The 18,578-nt window shown below is 51.2% G+C and overlaps 4 protein-coding genes across 7 annotated transcripts in view; 1 reads left to right on the plus strand and 3 right to left on the minus strand.

Moving 5' to 3' along the window:
• Nucleotides 1-2,390, minus strand: part of LOC138212458 (protein FAM3C-like) — a 5,299-nt gene extending 2,909 nt beyond the window's left edge. For 2 of the 3 annotated variants that reach the window (XM_069172839.1, XM_069172837.1), the window contains exons 1-5: nucleotides 1,242-2,390; nucleotides 1,107-1,151; nucleotides 919-999; nucleotides 671-742; nucleotides 489-597 (exon numbers count right to left, since the gene is read on the minus strand). In XM_069172839.1, the coding sequence (XP_069028940.1) occupies nucleotides 489-597; nucleotides 671-742; nucleotides 919-999; nucleotides 1,107-1,134 (290 nt within the window). In that variant the 5' untranslated portion in view covers nucleotides 1,135-1,151; nucleotides 1,242-2,390. The remainder of the gene's footprint in view (nucleotides 1-488; nucleotides 598-670; nucleotides 743-918; nucleotides 1,000-1,106; nucleotides 1,152-1,241) is intronic. The other variant, XM_069172838.1, reaches the window with a different exon arrangement.
• LOC138212455 (uncharacterized) lies at nucleotides 2,384-7,959 on the minus strand. The gene is made up of 13 exons (XM_069172833.1): nucleotides 7,360-7,959; nucleotides 7,180-7,273; nucleotides 6,953-7,040; nucleotides 5,616-5,952; nucleotides 5,368-5,461; nucleotides 5,191-5,278; nucleotides 4,810-5,116; nucleotides 4,536-4,629; nucleotides 4,261-4,348; nucleotides 3,840-4,164; nucleotides 3,471-3,564; nucleotides 3,313-3,400; nucleotides 2,384-3,209 (listed from the first exon to the last, which is right to left on the minus strand). The coding sequence occupies exons 1-13, from the start codon at nucleotides 7,418-7,420 to the stop codon at nucleotides 2,667-2,669; spliced, it is 2,301 nt and encodes a 766-aa protein (XP_069028934.1). The 5' UTR covers nucleotides 7,421-7,959; the 3' UTR covers nucleotides 2,384-2,666.
• Nucleotides 7,960-8,686: 727 nt separating this feature from the next.
• Nucleotides 8,687-12,718, plus strand: kcnj11l (potassium inwardly rectifying channel subfamily J member 11, like). Its single transcript, XM_069172834.1, has 6 exons — nucleotides 8,687-8,912; nucleotides 9,492-9,654; nucleotides 10,258-10,497; nucleotides 10,568-10,837; nucleotides 10,967-11,174; nucleotides 11,253-12,718. The coding sequence occupies exons 2-6, from the start codon at nucleotides 9,496-9,498 to the stop codon at nucleotides 11,678-11,680; spliced, it is 1,305 nt and encodes a 434-aa protein (XP_069028935.1). The 5' UTR covers nucleotides 8,687-8,912; nucleotides 9,492-9,495; the 3' UTR covers nucleotides 11,681-12,718.
• Nucleotides 12,719-12,931: 213 nt separating this feature from the next.
• Nucleotides 12,932-17,152, minus strand: cd59b (CD59 molecule (CD59 blood group) b). Of its 2 annotated transcripts, none has more exons than XM_069172841.1 (4): nucleotides 17,068-17,152; nucleotides 14,767-14,830; nucleotides 13,816-13,917; nucleotides 12,932-13,290 (listed from the first exon to the last, which is right to left on the minus strand). In XM_069172841.1, exons 2-4 carry the CDS (start codon nucleotides 14,819-14,821, stop codon nucleotides 13,091-13,093), a joined length of 357 nt encoding a protein of 118 aa, XP_069028942.1. In that variant the 5' UTR covers nucleotides 14,822-14,830; nucleotides 17,068-17,152; the 3' UTR covers nucleotides 12,932-13,090. The 2 variants fall into 2 exon arrangements, with proteins under 2 accessions (XP_069028942.1, XP_069028941.1); XM_069172840.1 differs by lacking the exon at nucleotides 17,068-17,152 and adding an exon at nucleotides 16,488-16,668.
• Between the last annotated feature and the right edge of the window lie 1,426 nt (nucleotides 17,153-18,578).

Raw genomic sequence — 18,578 nt, forward strand, 5'->3', positions numbered from 1 at the left:
CACAACCATCGGAAAGACGCACAACCATCGGAAAGACGCACAACCATCAGAAAGACACACAACCATCGGAAAGACGCACAGCCATCGGAAAGACACAACCATCGGAAAGACGCACAACCATCGGAAAGACGCACAGCCATCGGAAAGACGCACAACCATCGGAAAGACGCACAACCATCGGAAAGACGCACAGCCATCGGAAAGACGCACAGCCATCGGAAAGACGCACAACCATCGGAAAGACGCACAGCCATCGGAAAGACACAACCATCGGAAAGACGCACAACCATCGGAAAGACGCACAGCCATCGGAAAGACGCACAACCATCGGAAAGACGCACAACCATCAGAAAGACACAACCATCGGAAAGACACAACCATCGGAAAGACATACAACCAGACACACAACCATCAGAAAGACACACAAAACAACAACAAAGACACATTAACCGTGTCTGAACGTCCCGGCGGACACACACAGCTCTTACAGGCGGTTCTGGACGCAGATCTTCGGCGCCACGACGTTCGCCGCTCCGCTCTGGACGTAGAAGCTGAAGTGGTCGTCTGGACAGATCGTCTTCGAGAGACACGATCCAGCTGCAGAGGACAACGATCAGTCCTCACGTCCTCCACCTGTCCACTGACTCCATCGGCTCCACTGACCACTCACCTGACTGTCTGTCCCCGTCGGACGTCCGACCGGAGACATCAGAGTCCTTCCGTCTAACAGGATCTCCATCAGCTGGAGGGACGGACATGTTAGAGACAGAGACAAACATCTGGACCAACAACCCACCAGCTGCAGCCTCAGAGGGTTATGTGTGATTCAATAATAATAATAATGATAATAACAGGAAGTGACACTGTGGATTCATTAATAATAATAACAACAACAACAACAACAGGACGATGACTCACTCCTCCCTCTGACTCGGTTTTTGTGCAGGACTGTGAAGAAGATCAGCAGCGGCACCGACACCCCGATGATCCGTAGAACCTCTGAGGGATTAAAGCAGCTTCAATGTGGGTCAGAGACACCAGAACCGACTGGATCAATAATTAATCATCAATAAGGAAGTGATCACAGAAATAAAAGATGAACTTACTCCTGCTAACGATCGGCCACCTCGTCATGTTTGTTGTTCCTGTAACTAACAAACAAACAAACAAACATGATGAGGAATAAATAAGAACAAAGAGGATGACGTCACTGATTGATCAGCTGTTCGGTGACCTCTGACCTCCAGCTCGGAACTGCAACCACTGCGCGCGCGCGCACACACACACACACACACACACACTCACACACACACACACACACACACAGATCAATTGAACCAGAACGGATCGGGCCCACCGTCTCCAAGTCCAACCCGGCTGCTCCTGCTGCTCCTACTGCTCCTACTGCTCCTCAGCCAATCAGCAGCCAGAGGTCAGAGTCCGCAGGGCGGCGCCGTTTTTCTGTCCGAGTGAGACATTGTCACATTTCCTGTCAACACCGCTGCACCAGCAGAGAGAACACAGACGTCCATTGAAGACAGAGCGCTCAACCCTGCTCCAGTTCCAGGTTCCACGTGACCTCGTGGTTCTGACCCGACCCGACTGGAGGATTAAATAAAAGAGGAAGACGTGGTGACAGGAAGTGAACGGCTGCTGAGACTTTAAATATTCAATAAAAAGAAGCAGTTCTGAATGTTTCAATGTGTTTATTGATCAGTTTGAAGTTTCTCTGAAGAGATGAAACCACATCTTGAGTCCACAGTGGTCCCTGACCCGGTCCGGGGTCCAGTCAGTCTACATCTGGACCAGCTGTTCACCTCCCGGGAGATCATGTTCGGGGTTCTCCTCCTCTTTCCAGAACCGAACCTCACGGATCGGACTGACTGGGACCAGCTCCGTTCACAGACCCCCCCCTCCATCAGCGTCCTGGTCTGTCTCTCTGGATCAATATGACCCGCCAGACCTCCTGATCACAGAGATTTAAATCAGAGCGCTGCTGCAGATGGAAGGGGCGGAGCTTTAATAAAGAAAACGGATTTAGTTTTTTAGTTGATGTAGAAAAAAAACAAAGAAATTAAAATCGTAAATCTGCCGCGGTGCATTCAGGGGTTAAAATCCCCATGTGTCTGATTCTGGAGGATCCATCAGGCAGCGGGAGGGTTAATATTCAGTGTTTCCCCAGAGGGAGGGTGGGAGGGGTCGAGTCGTGGCCCCGCCCCCTCATGAAACAGACACGGAGAAACAGACAAATCAGTGACACAAAAATACATGAACGACTCATGTAAATAAATATTAGTTACTGGACGTAACTGCAGTTCTATGAGTACGTTTGTATTTTGTTATTTTCAGGGAGTGAACATGACCTCTCCTGCCCCCCCCCCCCCACACTTCCCCCCAAAAGACAAACATAGGGGAAACACTGATATTAATGATGATGTTTCCATCAGCTGACACTCCGAATGAAAGGACGGGTCCGGGAGGTGGACGGGTCCGGGAGGTGGACGGGTCCGGGAGGTGGACGGGTCCGGGACCAGTCGTCCAGCTCAGAGCTCCCCCGACTCAGCGAGGAGGAGCAGCCTCCTCGTCTGGACCGGCGCCGGTCCGTCTCTGCGTTCGACTCCAGGACTTCTCTACAGGGACGCTCCACGTCCCCGCAGCCCAGCGGCCTACATGAGGGCGTTGAGGTGTCCGGCGTGTCCCACAGAGTTCAGCATCAGGGCTCTCTGGTCCAGCACCTCCCTCTCCCGGCTCAGCGCCGCCCTCTCCTGCTCCACCATGGCACGGTCCCGCTCCACAGCGGCCCGCTCCCGGTCCAGCCACAGCCGCTCCGCCTGCACCGCCGCCCTCTCCCTCTCCACCGCTGCCCGGTCTCGCTCCACCATCTCCCTCTCCCGCTCCAGCGCCTCCCACTCCCTCTCCAGCCCCCCCAGCTGTCCGTCACACGCCTCCGAGCTCCGCTGGCTCTGATCCGCCGCGTCGCCGAACGCCTCCTGTCCGTAGTCCGAGGAGGAGGCAGGGGGAGGGGTGGGGCGGGGCCTGTGTCTGGGGGCGGGGTCCGGTGTCTGATCGCCATCCTGAGTGACGGGGGTGAGGAGGGGGGCGCTGCTCGCCAGCCGGCCCTCCATGGCTTCATTCATCAGGTGGAACCACGGCCAGGAGGAGGCGCCGTCTGCTACACTCTCCATCCCAACGGGAGGATACTTCAGGTCCTGAGGAGGAGGAGGAGGTAGGAGGGAGGGGGGGGGCAGTTTTATTATAAGGAGACAGATCAACATCAGGATGTTTGATCGGCGTCGGGCGGGTCGGACTCACCTTGTACCTCCTCTTCAGATTGTCCCACTTCTTGGCCATCTGGTAGGTGGAGACCTTCCCCTGCAGCTCCAGCTCCTTCAGGATGGCTCTGAGGTTCAGGGAGAAGACGTCAGCAGCTGACCGACAGCAGAACCATCCTCGGTCGGGGGAATACTTACTTCCAGGCGGCTTTGGCAGCGTTCCTCCTCCCGGTGAACAACGCCTCGTTAGCAGCTCGGAGTTTAATCATCCTCCGGGTGTCCTGGTCCGTCACTGAGACGGGGACGGAGACGGAGACACGTCAGCTGGTACAGTGAGAACCAATCAAGTGTTTCTTCTGACTGGACTAAAGTAAAGCGCCGTTCTGGGTTACCGTGGTAACGATGTAAAAGTGTTTGTAGCTCGTGAAAAACAAACATGATAAAAGATATTTTGAAATATCAAAAGAGATTTTAGAAATATCTGTACATATTTAGAGACATTTAAAGATATTAAGAGATCTTACAAGATATAAGATATTTAAAGAAATTTAGAGACCCTCAACTCACTCTTGTACGAGAGGTCTGAGGGCGTCAAACACTCCTCTCCGCTGGCATCGATGTAGGTGACGCTGGCGTCCGCCTCGGCGCCGTCCCCGCCCACCATGCTCTCCAGCTCCGACACGCTGCTCCTCTCCGCCAGCAGACAGTCTCTGTCTCTGTCGGGGGGCGGAGACGAGCCGAACACGCCGTCCTCCTCGTTGGTCCAGACGGGCGTCACTCGGGGAGCCTTCCCCACCAAACGTCCCTCCAGAGCGTCGCTCATCAGCTGGAACCAGGGCCAGGAGGCCGGGTTGGTCTGGGCCTCCATCCCCCGAGGAGGGAACTTCAGGTCCTGCAGAGGCCACAGCGCCGTTAGACCCGTCACACGGGCTGAACGGTGGCGCCCTCCGGAGGCAGAACTCAGATTCACAACAAACCGGCTCCTCACCTTGAATTTGGTCTTCAGGTTGTCCCACTTCTTGGCCACCTGGTCCGGTGTGATCTTCCCCGTCAGACCCATCTCCTTCACGATTCCCCTGAGGATAGAACACACAGCAGAGCAGCAGTCTGAGGACGCAGATCATCTCCAAACCAACTGAAATACAAACATGTTGGAGAGTTAAATATGAAGCTGCTTTCTGGTCATGACTGATCAGCGTTTGATCTCCAAATATCACAACCATCTTTAAATGAAATCTTTCCAACACTTGGAGGTTCCTTCACCTCCAGGCTGGCTTGGCGGTGTTCCTCCTCCCCGTGAACAGAGACTCGTTGGCAGCTCGTAACTCGATGAGTCTCCGGGTGTCGTCTTCAGTCACTGTAGAAACACCAGAATTCACCGACCGGAGAATCACCAACAGACTCAAGGACGGATTCACCCAAAACAGATTCACCCAAAACAGATTCACCCAAAACAGATTCACCAAAAACAGATTCAGGAACTTATTCACGCTTCCCACCGGAGTCCAAACCCGTGCAGAGTTCCTGTACTTCTTACGTTTGTAGGTAAACTCGGCCATCCGCTGCAGATCCCCCAGAGCCGCTGACCCGTTCTTCTCCTCGTGGTCGACCAGCAGGTCCATCTCCGACTCCGTCAGAAACTCCGCCATCCCCCCTCGGCTCCGCCGGGCTCGTTTCTTGGGCGTCGGCGACAGCGACTCGCAGTCCTCGTCTTCGTCCTCCACGATGGGGGTCAGGATCGGGGCGGCGCCGGCAAAACGTCCCTCCATGGCGTCGTTCATCCGGTAGAACCACGGCCAGGAGCTGGGGTTGGTCTCCACGCCTCGGGCGGGAAACTTCAGCTCCTGGAGGAGACAGAGGGGTCAACCACGACCCGGTCCTCCGCGGAGCGACCCGGTCCTGAGGTGGGCGGACCTACCTTGTACCTCCTCTTCAGGTTGTCCCACTTCTTGGCCAGCTGGTCGGTGGTCAGCTTCCCCTGAAGACCCAGTTCGTACAGAATGGCTCTGCAGAAGGAACGTCATCATCTTCATCAGTGACGTCATCAGTCCGTACACTTCTGGATCAGAGACAGCTGTCAATCATCTGAACTCACCTCCAGGCCGGTTTGGCTGAATGTTTCCTGCCGGTGAAGAGTGCTTCGTTTGCAGCTCGGAGTTTGATCATCCTCTCCGTCTCCGGTTCCGTCACTGCGGAGACAAAGAACAGCTGGAGCGGTTCTGGAGGACCGATGGTTCTAGACTACGACATCCGTCCAGATTACAGCAAGTCCAAAGTCCAAAGTCCGAGTCCGGGTCTACAGTCTGAGTCCAGAACCTTAGTCAGCCAGGTGGATCTGCCTACTTTTGTAGGAGCACTCGGACATCCTCCTCCAGCCCATGGGGACTCCCTCGGTGGGCGGAGCCTCCGCGTGGACCGCCCCGTCGTCCTCTGCGGTTTCCGCCGCCACCGTGTCCTCCATCTCCGTCTTGATGAGGAACTCCAGGATGTCGGTGTTCTCCTGGGACTGGCTGGACAGGCTGTTGCCGCGGTGACCGGCGTTGCCGGACGTGTCGGGACTCAGCACCAGGTTGCTGTTGTAGAGGCGACCCTGCATGGCCTCGTCCATGATGTGGAACCAAGGCCACGACTCCACCACCCCCCCCATGTGGTCCTGGCCCTGGTAGGGCTGCTTCAGGTCCTGGAAAAGGAACACAGCGACCGCCGCAGGCTCACACGGGAACGTACACCACCAGAATCTTTGAATTAGAGCTGAAACAATTAATCGAAGACTTAAAGTGTCTCGTTATCATCATAGTCGTCGTATATTCAGGTTCAGAGGGGGTTCCTGAACGCAGCACGGCGCTGCACATGCAGCAGCAGGAAGCAACAACCTTCAGGAGGAAGTATTCAGAGTTCAACGTCAGCACCGTTAACGTGACCGCTGGTACGGGAACATCTGTGATGTCACCATGGAAACCTGAAACTGGAGCAGAGAAACAGCAGATCTTGAAGAACTGAATCTTCAACACGTCTGTGTTCCTGAGCCCACGCAGTGATTTCCACTGGTTCCTCTCCTCCTCTGTGAGCAGCACGTGTTGTCATGTTTGGAGAACCCTGTTACCGTGGCGACAGAGTTCAGGTGGTTCTCTGAAACAAACCGACAAAGAGGGACGAAGAGCACACAGACTAAATACAGCTGGGAGGGAAGGACAACGAGAGACAGGTGAAACTAATCAGGGGGCGGGGCCAACAATCATACAAAAGACAGTAACTGAAACAAAGACAAGACACAAGAGGTGAGTCAAAGAAAACCCACCTGGTGTCTCCTGACCTGACACCTTCTTCGGTCTCGGATGGTGAAGCTCCGCCTCCTCTTGAAACGTGATGTCATCAGAACATGTCGCCCGGCTCGTCGCTTCATCGCCGTAGACTTTCTGAAGACTTTCAAAGGTCTCTGTCGACCGTCTACAGAGTTTGACACACATGATTCTGTGGTGGAAATCACTGCACGGGCTCAGGAACACTTGTGAGCTGGTGTGTTTTCTTTTTCCCAAAAAGTTTGACCCCAAAATCTGCTGTTTCTGTGCTCCAGTTTCAGGTCCGTGGTGACATCACTGATGTCCACGTACCAGCGGCCACGTTAACGTGTTGTTGCTTCCCGCTCCGTGTTGCTCGCCGGTCGCCGACGACAACGTTACCTTGTACTTCGTCCGCAGGTTGTCCCACTTTTTGGCGATCTGGTCCGCGGTGAGCTTCCCTTCGAGCCCGAGGCCTTTGAGGATGGTGCTGAGGACACAGAGGAGGAAACAAACGCTCAGCGGAGAGCAGAACTCGCTCACACCGATGTCTGCTGTAGAAGAACCCGGACCTGGTTCCGGTCCCGGTCCCGGACCTCCTCCTCCTCCTCTTCATCACAGCTCCCTACCTCCACGCTATCTTGGCCGAGTTCCTCTTCCCGGTGAACAGAGCCTCGTTGGACGCCCTGTACTCGATCAGTCTCTTCACATCCTCCTCAGTCACTGAAGGTGGAGGGGTCAAAGGTCAAAGGTCAGCAGGTAGCAGCATGCTCAGGTAAATCATAACACAGTGCCGCGTGGCTACTCACTCTTGTAGGTGTTCTCCGGGAACTGAGGCAGCGGGTTGAGGCTGGGCTCCATGCTGATCATGGAGGAAGAGGGTCTGTAGGGCCAGGAGGGAGGAGACAAGGAGGGAGGGAAGGAGGGGAGGAGGGGAGGAGGGACACGGGGAGATAGGAGGGGAGGGGGTGCGCTGGTATCCAGGCCCGATGCTAACTACATCCGCGGGCGCATCCTGCAGGTCTACCGGCTCCGTCCGTCCCGCCGCGGCGCTCCTTCGTCCATCGTGCAGGTCCGACCGGGTGGAGATTTGTACCGGGACCTCTGACCGGCCGGCGGTCCGCTGTCCCCGCCGAGGCGAGCTCCCGGTACACCGTTAACAGAAGCGGGCAGCTAGCTAGTTAGCTCGGGCAGCTAAACCCCGAACAACAAACCGACACGGGAGCCGACGGGCCTCCCGCCACGCAGCGACACCGGTTTCCGTTACCGTGGGCCGATTCGCGCCTCCGCTGCCTGACGGTGTCCTGTGTCATCGCCCCTCGAGGCGCGTGGACGTGTAAATAAAACCGTTACCGATAACGGGAGCTAGCCTGCATTCCGTTTACGGTAGTCTGGGAGGAGGGTGCGTTCGATATAACTCCGCCCAGGCCTGGCCGGCAACCACGTGACACCGCGCGGGCGGGCGGGATGGACGTAAACAAACACGCCTTGTTCACTTATACAGTATATACATTCTCCAATAAGTCCAGAAATAATGTACTTGTACAAATGAAAATAAACACGACAGGTCTTGTTTGTGAGTGGAGGATTTATTTCAGTTTACTTTTAACAACCTCAATAATTATTTTCTAATAAAATTCTTGTCCAGTTTGTCTACTTTCTATTTAGATGATGTTTTCTGTTTTATTGCTGAACCACGGTGGACCAATGAAATATCAGTCAATAAAGTTTGTACTTTTATTTCATGATTAACATTTTCAATCCACCAACCAAATGTTTTAAATGTTAATTATCAGGATAAACTGCTCCGTTTGTTGAGAGTTGTAGTTGTTTGAGTGAGTTTCTGGTGGTTCGGATGTTTTCAGGTGTCTGGTTCGAGCTCTCCTCTGTCGCCCTCTGTCGGCCTCTGAGGCCACTGCAGGGTGAACCTGCTCTCAGCATCCTGCAGCACCAAGTCAGTGGCAACACATTCACATAGCACATCACCGGAAACGCCCTTTCAAAATCAAAGTCTTCTTAGTCATTCAGATTCCAAGAAAAGTGTGCTGCACATCAAACTGCCAAATGTCACAAACTTTTTCCTGATTTATTTATTTAGTTTTTTTTCTTGTTGAATCATCTTCAAGTTACAGATTTTAACACAAAAACGTATTAATTTCCTGTAACACTGCAGAGTAAATGTGTAAAAGGGTACGTTAGTGTTTTATTTTGAAGGTCAGGACCGGAACCTGCGCCTAGTGTTTTACTTTGACACGGTCCCCGTCCGCAGTGTCTGAACATCCTGATGTTGAACGATGGAGTCGGAATAAAAACCATTAACGGTTTATACCTGATATCACCGGAGCTACTGCCACCTGCTCAGGTAACGTCACGTGATTAGCCAGTAAAATATGCGCACGTTCGTCGGTGTCACATCCGGAGACACGCGCTCGTTGTTGTTGTGGTGACTTTGATCGTGCCATCACATGAATCTATCACGTGATGATTTAAAACCAAAGCTTTTCCTCTGACGGTCCTGTTGTTATTTCGGTTTGTTTCAAGGAATGTTTCAGTATGTACATATTCACCTTGTTTTCACCGTAAACAGGGGGGGGGGGGAGAGAGAGGGAGAGAGGGAGAGAGGGGGGCGGAGGGGGGAGAGAGAGAGAGGGGGAGAGAGGGGGGGGGCGGTCAGCGGAGGAAGTGTTGATATCACATCCCGTTACAAGCAGGTTGTTCTGTTGGACTTAAATGTTACAGAACAAACATTAGACAGAAACACTATAATTACACTAAAATCTGAGCGAAAACAAGGATGTTTACAAACAAACAAAACAAAAAGGCAACAAATAAAAGGAGAAACAAGGAAGTAAACAAACGAGGAGCAACAACAGATTTGATTTTTCGATTTTCTATCAATGTAAGGGACTTCAGTTCTTTTAAACGTGTTTTCTGTGAGCAGCATCATGTTGGCCAGGAAGGGCCTCCTGCCGAACGGCTTCCTGCTGACCCGGCTGGCGGAGGACCACAACCAGCCAAACCGCAACCGCTTCAGATCCCAGAGAGCCCGCTTCATCACCAAGAACGGATCCTGCAACGTGGCCCACAAGAACATCAGGGAGCAGGTAAGACCAGCAGACCTGAAGGTCGCGTCTCCCAGGAGGTCCCTGCTCACGGTTTGGTTATCATCATTTGGGGCCGTTCGATACGGTCCCTGAGATATGATGATACGGTCCCTGAGATACAAAAAAAGATTTTGTTGTTCTCTGTAATCCGAGCCTGTAAAACCACGTAGATATTAAACAGAAAAGGGCCCGAGAGCAGAGCCCTGAGGAACTCCATGTCATTCACAGAAACTGGAGGTCTGTTCCACAAACGAAAAACACGGGGAGACGAAACCTGTAATGGGAGAAATGGGGTGATACGATGAGGAAGGAGGTGAAGGAGGTGATACGATGAGCCTAAAAAGAAGGAAACACACAAACTAGATACGCTGAGGAGAGGAGAACAATGAGGGACAGGTGAATGTGATTCATAACGGCAGCAGGAAAACGTGAGGATTACAAAATAAAGCAGGAAACAGAAGAATGTAGGCTGAAATGTTTCTCTCTGAAACGTACAGTGGAAGTCGAGTCACATCAAATGGAAACATTCAGGTAAAGTGCAGATGAATTTCAGCTGCGTAGAGTTCCTGGTGACCTCCCGGTCCGGTTCTCCGTGTGTTCCAGGGTCGGTTCCTGCTGGACGTCTTCACCACCATGGTGGACCTGAAGTGGCAGCACTCCCTCCTCATCTTCACCTCGGCCTTCCTCTGCTCCTGGATGCTCTTCGCTATGATCTGGTGGCTGCTGGCCTTCGCCCACGGAGACCTGGAGCCCCGTGACCCCGCCGGCGAGTCGGGCCCCGCCCCCTGCGTCACCGCCATCCATTCCTTCACCTCCGCCTTCCTCTTCTCCATCGAGGTCCAGGTGAGCCGAAGTCCGCCCGCCGACCGGCGCAGGTGTCCGCCGTGTCTCTGAACGCTGCCTCCGTCTCCAGGTGACCATCGGGTTCGGCGGCCGGATGGTGACGGAGGAGTGTCCTCTGGCCATCGCCGTGCTGATCGTGCAGAACATTCTGGGCCTGATCATCAACGCCGTGATGCTCGGCTGCGTGTTCATGAAGACGGCGCAGGCCAACCGGCGCGCCGAGACGCTCATCTTCTCCAGGAACGGCGTCATCGCGCCTCGAAACGGACGACCCACCTTCATGTTCCGGCTCGGAGACCTGAGGAAGAGTATGATCATCTCCGCCACCATCCAGCTGCAGGTGACCAGGACCGGTTAACTAGAATCAACACGGTTAACTAGAATCAAGACGGTTAGTTAGACTAAAGCCGGTTAGTTAGACTGAAGCCGGTTAACTGTCTGGTTGTCAGGACTTGCGTTGCCCCTGCAGGTGATCCGGCGGACGGTGACGGCGGAGGGCGAGGTGATCCCGGTGTGCCAGCTGGACATCCAGGTGGAAAACCCTCTGAGGAGTAACGGTATCTTCCTGGTGTCTCCTCTGATCATCAGCCACACCATGGAGCGGGGCAGTCCTCTGTACGAGCTCTCCGCCCAGTCCCTGGCCTCTGAGGACCTGGAGATCATCGTCATCCTGGAAGGTGAGACCTTGGTAACGATGTCTGTTGGGCCACTGCCGTTCTGAGGACGATGACTTAATGATGTCCTTCCCGGTTCAGGTGTGGTGGAGACGACCGGGATCACCATGCAGGCTCGCACCTCCTACACCCCGGAGGAGATTCTGTGGGGGAGGCGCTTCGTCTCCATCATCACGGAGGAGGACGGCCGGTACTGCGTCGACTACTCGAAGTTCGGCAACACGGTTCCGGTCCGGATGTCGTCGCTCAGCGCCAAGGAGCTGGACCAGACCAGAGGAGTCCAGGAGGGCACGTCGGACGCCCAGCTGCAGGGCTGGGGGTTGGTCCGAGCCCGCAGGGGAGGTTTCCGCAGAGGAGGGCGGGGCTGCCACGACTCCGCCCCTGAACCCTGGTACGCCCAATCGGAGAAAACAGAGAAGGAGGCGGAGCAGAAGGGACAGAAGAAGGTGCAGCTGGAGGTGATTGGACGGCAGAGTGAAGAGGACGGATTCGGAGAGATCAGTGACTGAAGATGGACTCCGTCGCTTTAACTTCCTGATTCCAACCAACCTCAGAAACGTCTGAAACCTCGTTAACTGTTTCAGAGTCAAAATCATCACTCAGTTCCTCACGTTAACGTAACCGCTGGTACGTGAACATTAGTGATGTCACCATGGAAACCTGAAACTGGAGCAGAGAAACAGTAGATTTTGGGTCAAACTTTGGGGTAACAGAAAATCTTTAAATGTTAAAACCAAAAGTTCCTGAGCCCATGCGGTGATTTCCATGACAGAATCATGGCTGTTTTTAAAGCAGCGCCGCCTGGGGGCCTGAAGATCACAGACAACATCAGATTTTGGGTCAAACTCTAGAGATCAACACACAAAAAGAACTAAAACAGCCCCGATTCTGTGGTGGAAATCACTGCATGGGCTCAGGAACACTCGGATGCACGGGTCATGTTGAAGATTTTCTGATCCCCAAAAATTTTACCTAAAGTCTGGCGTTTCTCTGCTCCAGTTTCAGGTTTCCACAGTGACATCACAGATGTTAACGTACCAGCGGCCACGTTAACGTGTGGAACGACACTCTGAACACTTCATGTTGTTGCTTCCTGCTGCTGTGTGCATCACCGTGCTGCATTCAGGAACACTCAGAACTTATTGATCGACCATCGTATTCGCACTAAAGCTGTAGCTGCTGTTAGCGGACGATTCTCCCACAATACAATGCACAAAAGAAACATGAAATAAATGTTGAGTTTAATGTTCTGAATGATTTTCTGTCAGTAATAAAACTCATTCATTCCGCTCAGTATTTAAAACAGACCGAAGGAGTTTTACTTTGTGCATCTCATTTAATCTGAGTCTCTGGGAATATTTTGTGTCGACTTTGTCGTTTGTTCGTCTCGTCTTTGATTATAAATCCTTTAGTCACATGAACGGTGTTTGTGTAGATTATAATATTGTCGATAAAAGACAATATTTATATTCTGCCGTCGTGTTTCCTGGTTTAGAAAATCATCTTCAGTTTGTATTTATGATGTTTAATAAATGTGTTTTTTAGTATTTTGTTTTAAGCTTTGTTGTGTTGAAGAAACCTGACATCGTTTGGGGTGTGACAGCGTGCTGCCTCCACAGGGTGGCGCACTTCCTGAAATCTGTAAAAACTCCTCACAGGTTCCCTAAAACCGCTGCAGACTTTGTCTGTTTTGGACTATTTTTAGCGGCGGATGGATCCACAGTCACTGTTCCAAAAAAGAAAAGTAGGCCATGAGACAGTTGTTCATTTCTTTTGTTGTGTTTATTGTTACAAAACTGAAAATTAGCGAACAAAGACTAAACCTGAGACTGAAAACAAACCGCAGCACTCAGTTTAGTTCATGTTAACGTTAAAAACAACCGCTGGGATCCCGAAACAAGAAAAACCACCGGGGCCGTTCAGATCCAATACCACCAGATGCCCAGCAGGGAGCCGGCCAGAGCCAGGATGGGCATCGCCTTGGTGACGGTGTTGCCAGAGTTGCACAGGTTGCTGCTGCAGCATCGGTAGGTGAAGCCGGAGATGGCCGGGAACATCTGGCTGAGCCGAGAGTTATCGCAGTCCGTGTAGCGGATGCACTGACGGATCGTCTTCCCACCTGGACATCAAACACAAACAGCCGATTGGATGACTGAGACGGACTTCAAAATAAAAGAGAAAATGAAATACTACTAAAGGAAACACGAGAAAGAAGAAAACTAGGAAAGAAATTTGAGAGAAAATTAAAGAAGACGAGAAATAAATGAAAGAAAACAAAGTAATTAGAAACTCCAGCCGTGATGAACATTCAGCCAAATAAAAAGTGAAATAAATCGAGTGCTGGAAAAGTTGAAACTTTCATAGAAATGCTCATTAAAAAGTTGTTAAAGCTGCTGTATGTAGGTGTGAAATATTCAGACAATGACGCCCCCTAGTGGTAAAATAACACTCCAACAGGGAATCCACCGTGTCAGTGAGGTTGTTTTATTTGTGTAACGATACTTAAAATTCACCTTTTACCAGAGAAACAAGACATGTGCATGAAATATAAATAAAATAAAAAGGAGACATTTCTCTGTCATGGTGATGTTTGCGTGGTGAGGTCAGAGGTCAGAGGTCAGGTGCTGTGTGTGGTTGAACTGACCTCGCTCGCTCAGGGAGATGCAGGAGTCTTCGTAGGTGCACTCCTGGACATTCTGGCAGCGTCCGGTGTAATCAGAGCACTTATAGCAGCGAAGTCCAGAACCTGCAGAGAAAAACAGGTTTTACTTACTTACAGGAAGTGAAGTTTGTTTTATTATTGTTTAGCTCACCTAATAAGAAAGAAAACGAGTTGTTTGTTCTGGTTCGGACTTTTCTGTTTCGTAGTCTTCAGGTCAGTCTGGGTTTAGTGCTTCCTGTTGGACCTCTTGTGTCTCGTCTTTGTTTCCCTTCATGCCATTTTGTTTGATTGTTTTCCCTGAGTCATCTGTCCCTCGTGGTCCTCCTCTCCCTCGTGTATTTACTCCCCGTTCTCCTTCCTCATCCCTCCAATTCTCCTTTTGGATCCAGCCCGTGCACACTCACACACCTTAACTTTACAACTTTAACCACAATTCAGCATTGTTAAGTCAAACATTTCATTAATGTTTTAGCCGATAAAAGGAAACTTTGTGGTTATTGATCAAATTAAAGTTATTAAAATGCCACAGATTGATAACGGTGTGTTTTTAAAGAGCTGAAGCACATCGAGCTCCTCCAGCTGTCACGTTAAGAAAACCATTGTTCACGCTTACTATGATCATTTTACTGAAATGATTCAGTGTCTCCGGACAAAAGTCAGATTCACTTTAAACTCTTTAAACTTCTAAGATGCTCAAACAGTCAAACTGTTATCGATGAGAGGAAGTGAGTGAGCTCTGAAATACGTCGCAAATTATTAAACTCCTTAACAGGAATCTGAACTGCAGCTTTTATCTGCCGGAATATTTTCCTCTGGACGGATTTCACCTGAAGTCTGTCGTTGGTAAAGAAACGTTTCAGGAACGTTTCAGGAACGTTTCAGGAACGTTTCAGGAACGTTTCAGCAGCTCGGAGACGTTCCGGTCCAACTCACCCACATGAAGCATCCCGAGCCAGACGAGCAGGACCAGACCGAGGGGTTGCCGCATGTCGTCTCCCTGGAAACCAGAGGGAAGGCTGAGGTGAGAGCAGCAGGAGCAGCAGGAGGAGCAGCAGGAGGAGCAGGAGGAGCAGCAGGAGGAGCAGGAGGAGCAGAGCGTCCGGCTCGGTTTGCTGTCCGGTCTGTTCCACTGTGACCCGAAGCAGACGGCCGTCGACTGAGAGCAGCTCTTTGTCCGTCACACCACAAAGACTCGCTGTGCAGCCAAACCTCCTCCCTCCTCCTTTTTCTCCTGTTCCTCCTCCTCCTCCTCCTCCTCACTGATGCTTTTATTGAGGTTGTCCTCCAGTGTTGGTGTCTGCTGCTCTTTAAAGACACACATGATGTTTTCATGTGTAAAAATGTTTTAAGTCCCAGACGTCCAGAGGAACCTCCTCCAATCCCCTCAGGACTGTTTCCTTCTCCTCCTCCTCCTCTCCTCTCCCCCCCCTCCCCTCCTGTGGGAGGAACCAGCGTTGGTTTGGTATTTGTTTTTGTGTGATTGCATCGCTCTGATTCAATCACACTTTAACCTTTGAATTTCATCACAAAGACTCGTTTCTATTTTAAAGGTTTAATTTAAGTGTTTGTAACTTCACACCAACGGTGTCTTCAGCCTGAAGGTGTCTTCCGCCTGAAGGTGTCTTCCTCCTGAAGGTGTCTTCCTCCTGAAGGTGTCTTCCGCCTGAAGGTGTCTTCCTCCTGAAGGTGTCTTCCGCCTGAAGGTGTCTTCCGCCTGAAGGTGTCTTCCTCCTGAAGGTGTCTTCAGCCTGAAGGTGTCTTCCGCCTGAAGGTGTCTTCCTCCTGAAGGACGTCCGATCACCACATCTGGAGGAACCCTTCCTGCAGCTGGTTTTCCATCCAGAACGTCTCCGTGTTCGAGACTCTGAACCTTTAACAAACATGTTTGATGGACTCGTGCAGAATCATCGAGGTTTATGTGAGCAGTGACGAGGTTGTTTACACTGAACCAAGTTTTTATTAAAAACCCCGATGAGCACGTTGAACCGTTTTAACCGTCACGGTAACGCGGCTCGGGTCGGGTCGGGTCGTCTATCGGTCCCGGCTCGTGACAGACGGAGCGTCAGCTGCCGCTCACAGAGGAGCGTCTGTCCTGCGTCCAGCTGCCGGAGCATCGAGGCCTTTTGTCCCCGCAGAGCATTCATCCAGCAGCCGAGGACCGACACCGAGCTCCCCTCCGACCCACTTCTCATTTATAAACTGGAAATGTTTCCGTGACCTTTGACCTCATCCCAAAACATTCTCCTCTTGCCACAGTGACCGTAAACGTCATCATCAGGAAACCAGAGAGGAGAAACACTTTCAACACTTTCAACACTTTCAACACTTTCAACACTTTCAACACTTTCAACACTCATATGAAACCTCATCATCTGCCTTTTGTTCGGTGTGATGACGTCAGACTCCAGCAGCTGCACACAAAGATCACTTCATGCAGACGGACAAAGACGTCACAGTTTCACCACACACTCTCTCTCACACACACACTCACACTCACACACACACACTCACTCACACGCTCACACACACACACTCGCCCCCCCCTCCCCCCCCGCTACAGATTACTACGTCAGCAGCCTTCACGGTGATTCGGTCCGGAAGTGATCAAAGCTGCACACTTGAGACATTTCGTATAACACTGCTAGAAAACTTACCGTGACTCGACTCTCCTACCGGACGAGTCGCGGTGTCCGGTTCAAACCAGGTGGATAACTGCTTTTAACGGTACGCCGTTGGAAGACGTCACTATGGTGCGACGATCCCTGTCATTCCAAATATGTGAAACGTAGACTAGAACCTCTGGAGGTGGAGATAGTCTGCATTATACATCTGACGGTCATAAATCTACGACGAGTCCTCGGTGACGTAGAAGCTGACGCTTCAAACACTTCCTGGTTTTACAGCAGGGTCGGTACAGCTGGTCAGACCTCCTCTACAGCTGGTCAGACCTCCTCTACAGCTGGTCAGACCTCCTCTACAGCTGGTCAGATGGTCAGACCTCCTCTACAGCTGGTCAGACCTCCTCTACAGCTGGTCAGATGGTCAGACCTCCTCTACAGCTGGTCAGACTGGTATATATACTGGTAGAAAGTCAAATACAATTTAAACAAGAATCCAGTCACAAACAATTCCAGCTCCCAGAAACCATCCAAGCTTCAGTAGTCTAGATATCCTGAAACAGCAGATGTAATCATAAACTTCAGCAGAGAAGAGTATTTAAAGATTAAACTTTACTTTAGTTCAAGTGATCCAGCTGGATGTCGTCCTCCAGAAGTCAGAGATGCACCCTAAAGTTGGGCTTATGACGCAGGGCTTATATAGATGCCTGTCTCAGCCGGTCAGACCACACCTCCAGGCCCCGGAGACCTCCCCCAGGTGTTACAAATGGGTGGGATTGGAAACTCACCACTGATTACTGAACAAAGAAAACTTTCACCTTTCACACAGTCTTTAAACAAAGAACATTTTCACATGGTCTCTAGATTTTTGTCCCAACTTGTCTCAGAGAGTCTTTTTACCTCAAACTGGTAGAAAGTCAAATACAAATTAGTCCTTAATAGAATTGAAATAAAGACCATCAGTTTAACTCTAAACTTGTTCTCACTCACACACACACACACACACACACTCACTCACTCACTCACACACACACACACACTCACACACACACACACACACACGCACACACACACACACTCACTCACACACACACACACACACACACACACTCACTAACTCACTCACTCTCACTCACACACACACACTAACACACACTCACACTCTCACTCACTCACTCACTCTCACAAACACTCACACACACACTCACTAACTCACACTCACACACACACACACACACTCACACACACACACACACACAGACACACACACACACACACTAACTCACACTCACACACACACACACACACACTCACTAACTCACACACACACACACACACACACACACACACACACACACACTCACTAACTCATACTCACACACACACACACACACACACACACACACACACTAACTCACACTCACACACACACACACACACACTCACTAACTCACACTCACACACACACACACACACACACACACACACACACACTCTCACACACACACTCACTAACTCTCACACACACACACACACACACTAACTCACACTCACACACTCTCACACACACACACACACACACACACACACACACTAACTCACACTCACACACACACACACACACACTCACTAACTCACACTCACACACACACACACACACACACACACACACACACACTCTCACACACACACTCACTAACTCTCACACACACACACACACACACTAACTCACACTCACACACTCTCACACACACACACACACACACACACACACACTCTCACACACACTCACTAACTCACTCACTCTCACACACAAACTAACTCACACTCACACACTCTCACACACACACACTCACTAACTCTCACACACACACACACACACACACACACACACACACACACACCCTTCCCCCTCTCAGATGATGTGCAGGACGTCGTTGGAAGCGTCGCGGTTCGTTTCCGTCCTGCTGATCGACCCGTTCTCTCCAGTGATTCGGTTCCGGTCCACAAGAGACCGAGCGGCTGTAAAACTCAGCAGGAAGCAGTTTGTCCGATGAAAATCTGTTCCGTCTCGTCTCCCGGCGACGAACTCGTCCTCCGAACAACGTCTCACAGACTTGATCGGGG

This window comes from Embiotoca jacksoni, unplaced genomic scaffold (assembly GCF_022577435.1).
Source record: "Embiotoca jacksoni isolate LCO1_2020_lvr unplaced genomic scaffold, fEmbJac1.0.p SCAF_55, whole genome shotgun sequence".
In the NCBI taxonomy this organism is placed as follows: Eukaryota; Metazoa; Chordata; class Actinopteri; family Embiotocidae; genus Embiotoca; species Embiotoca jacksoni.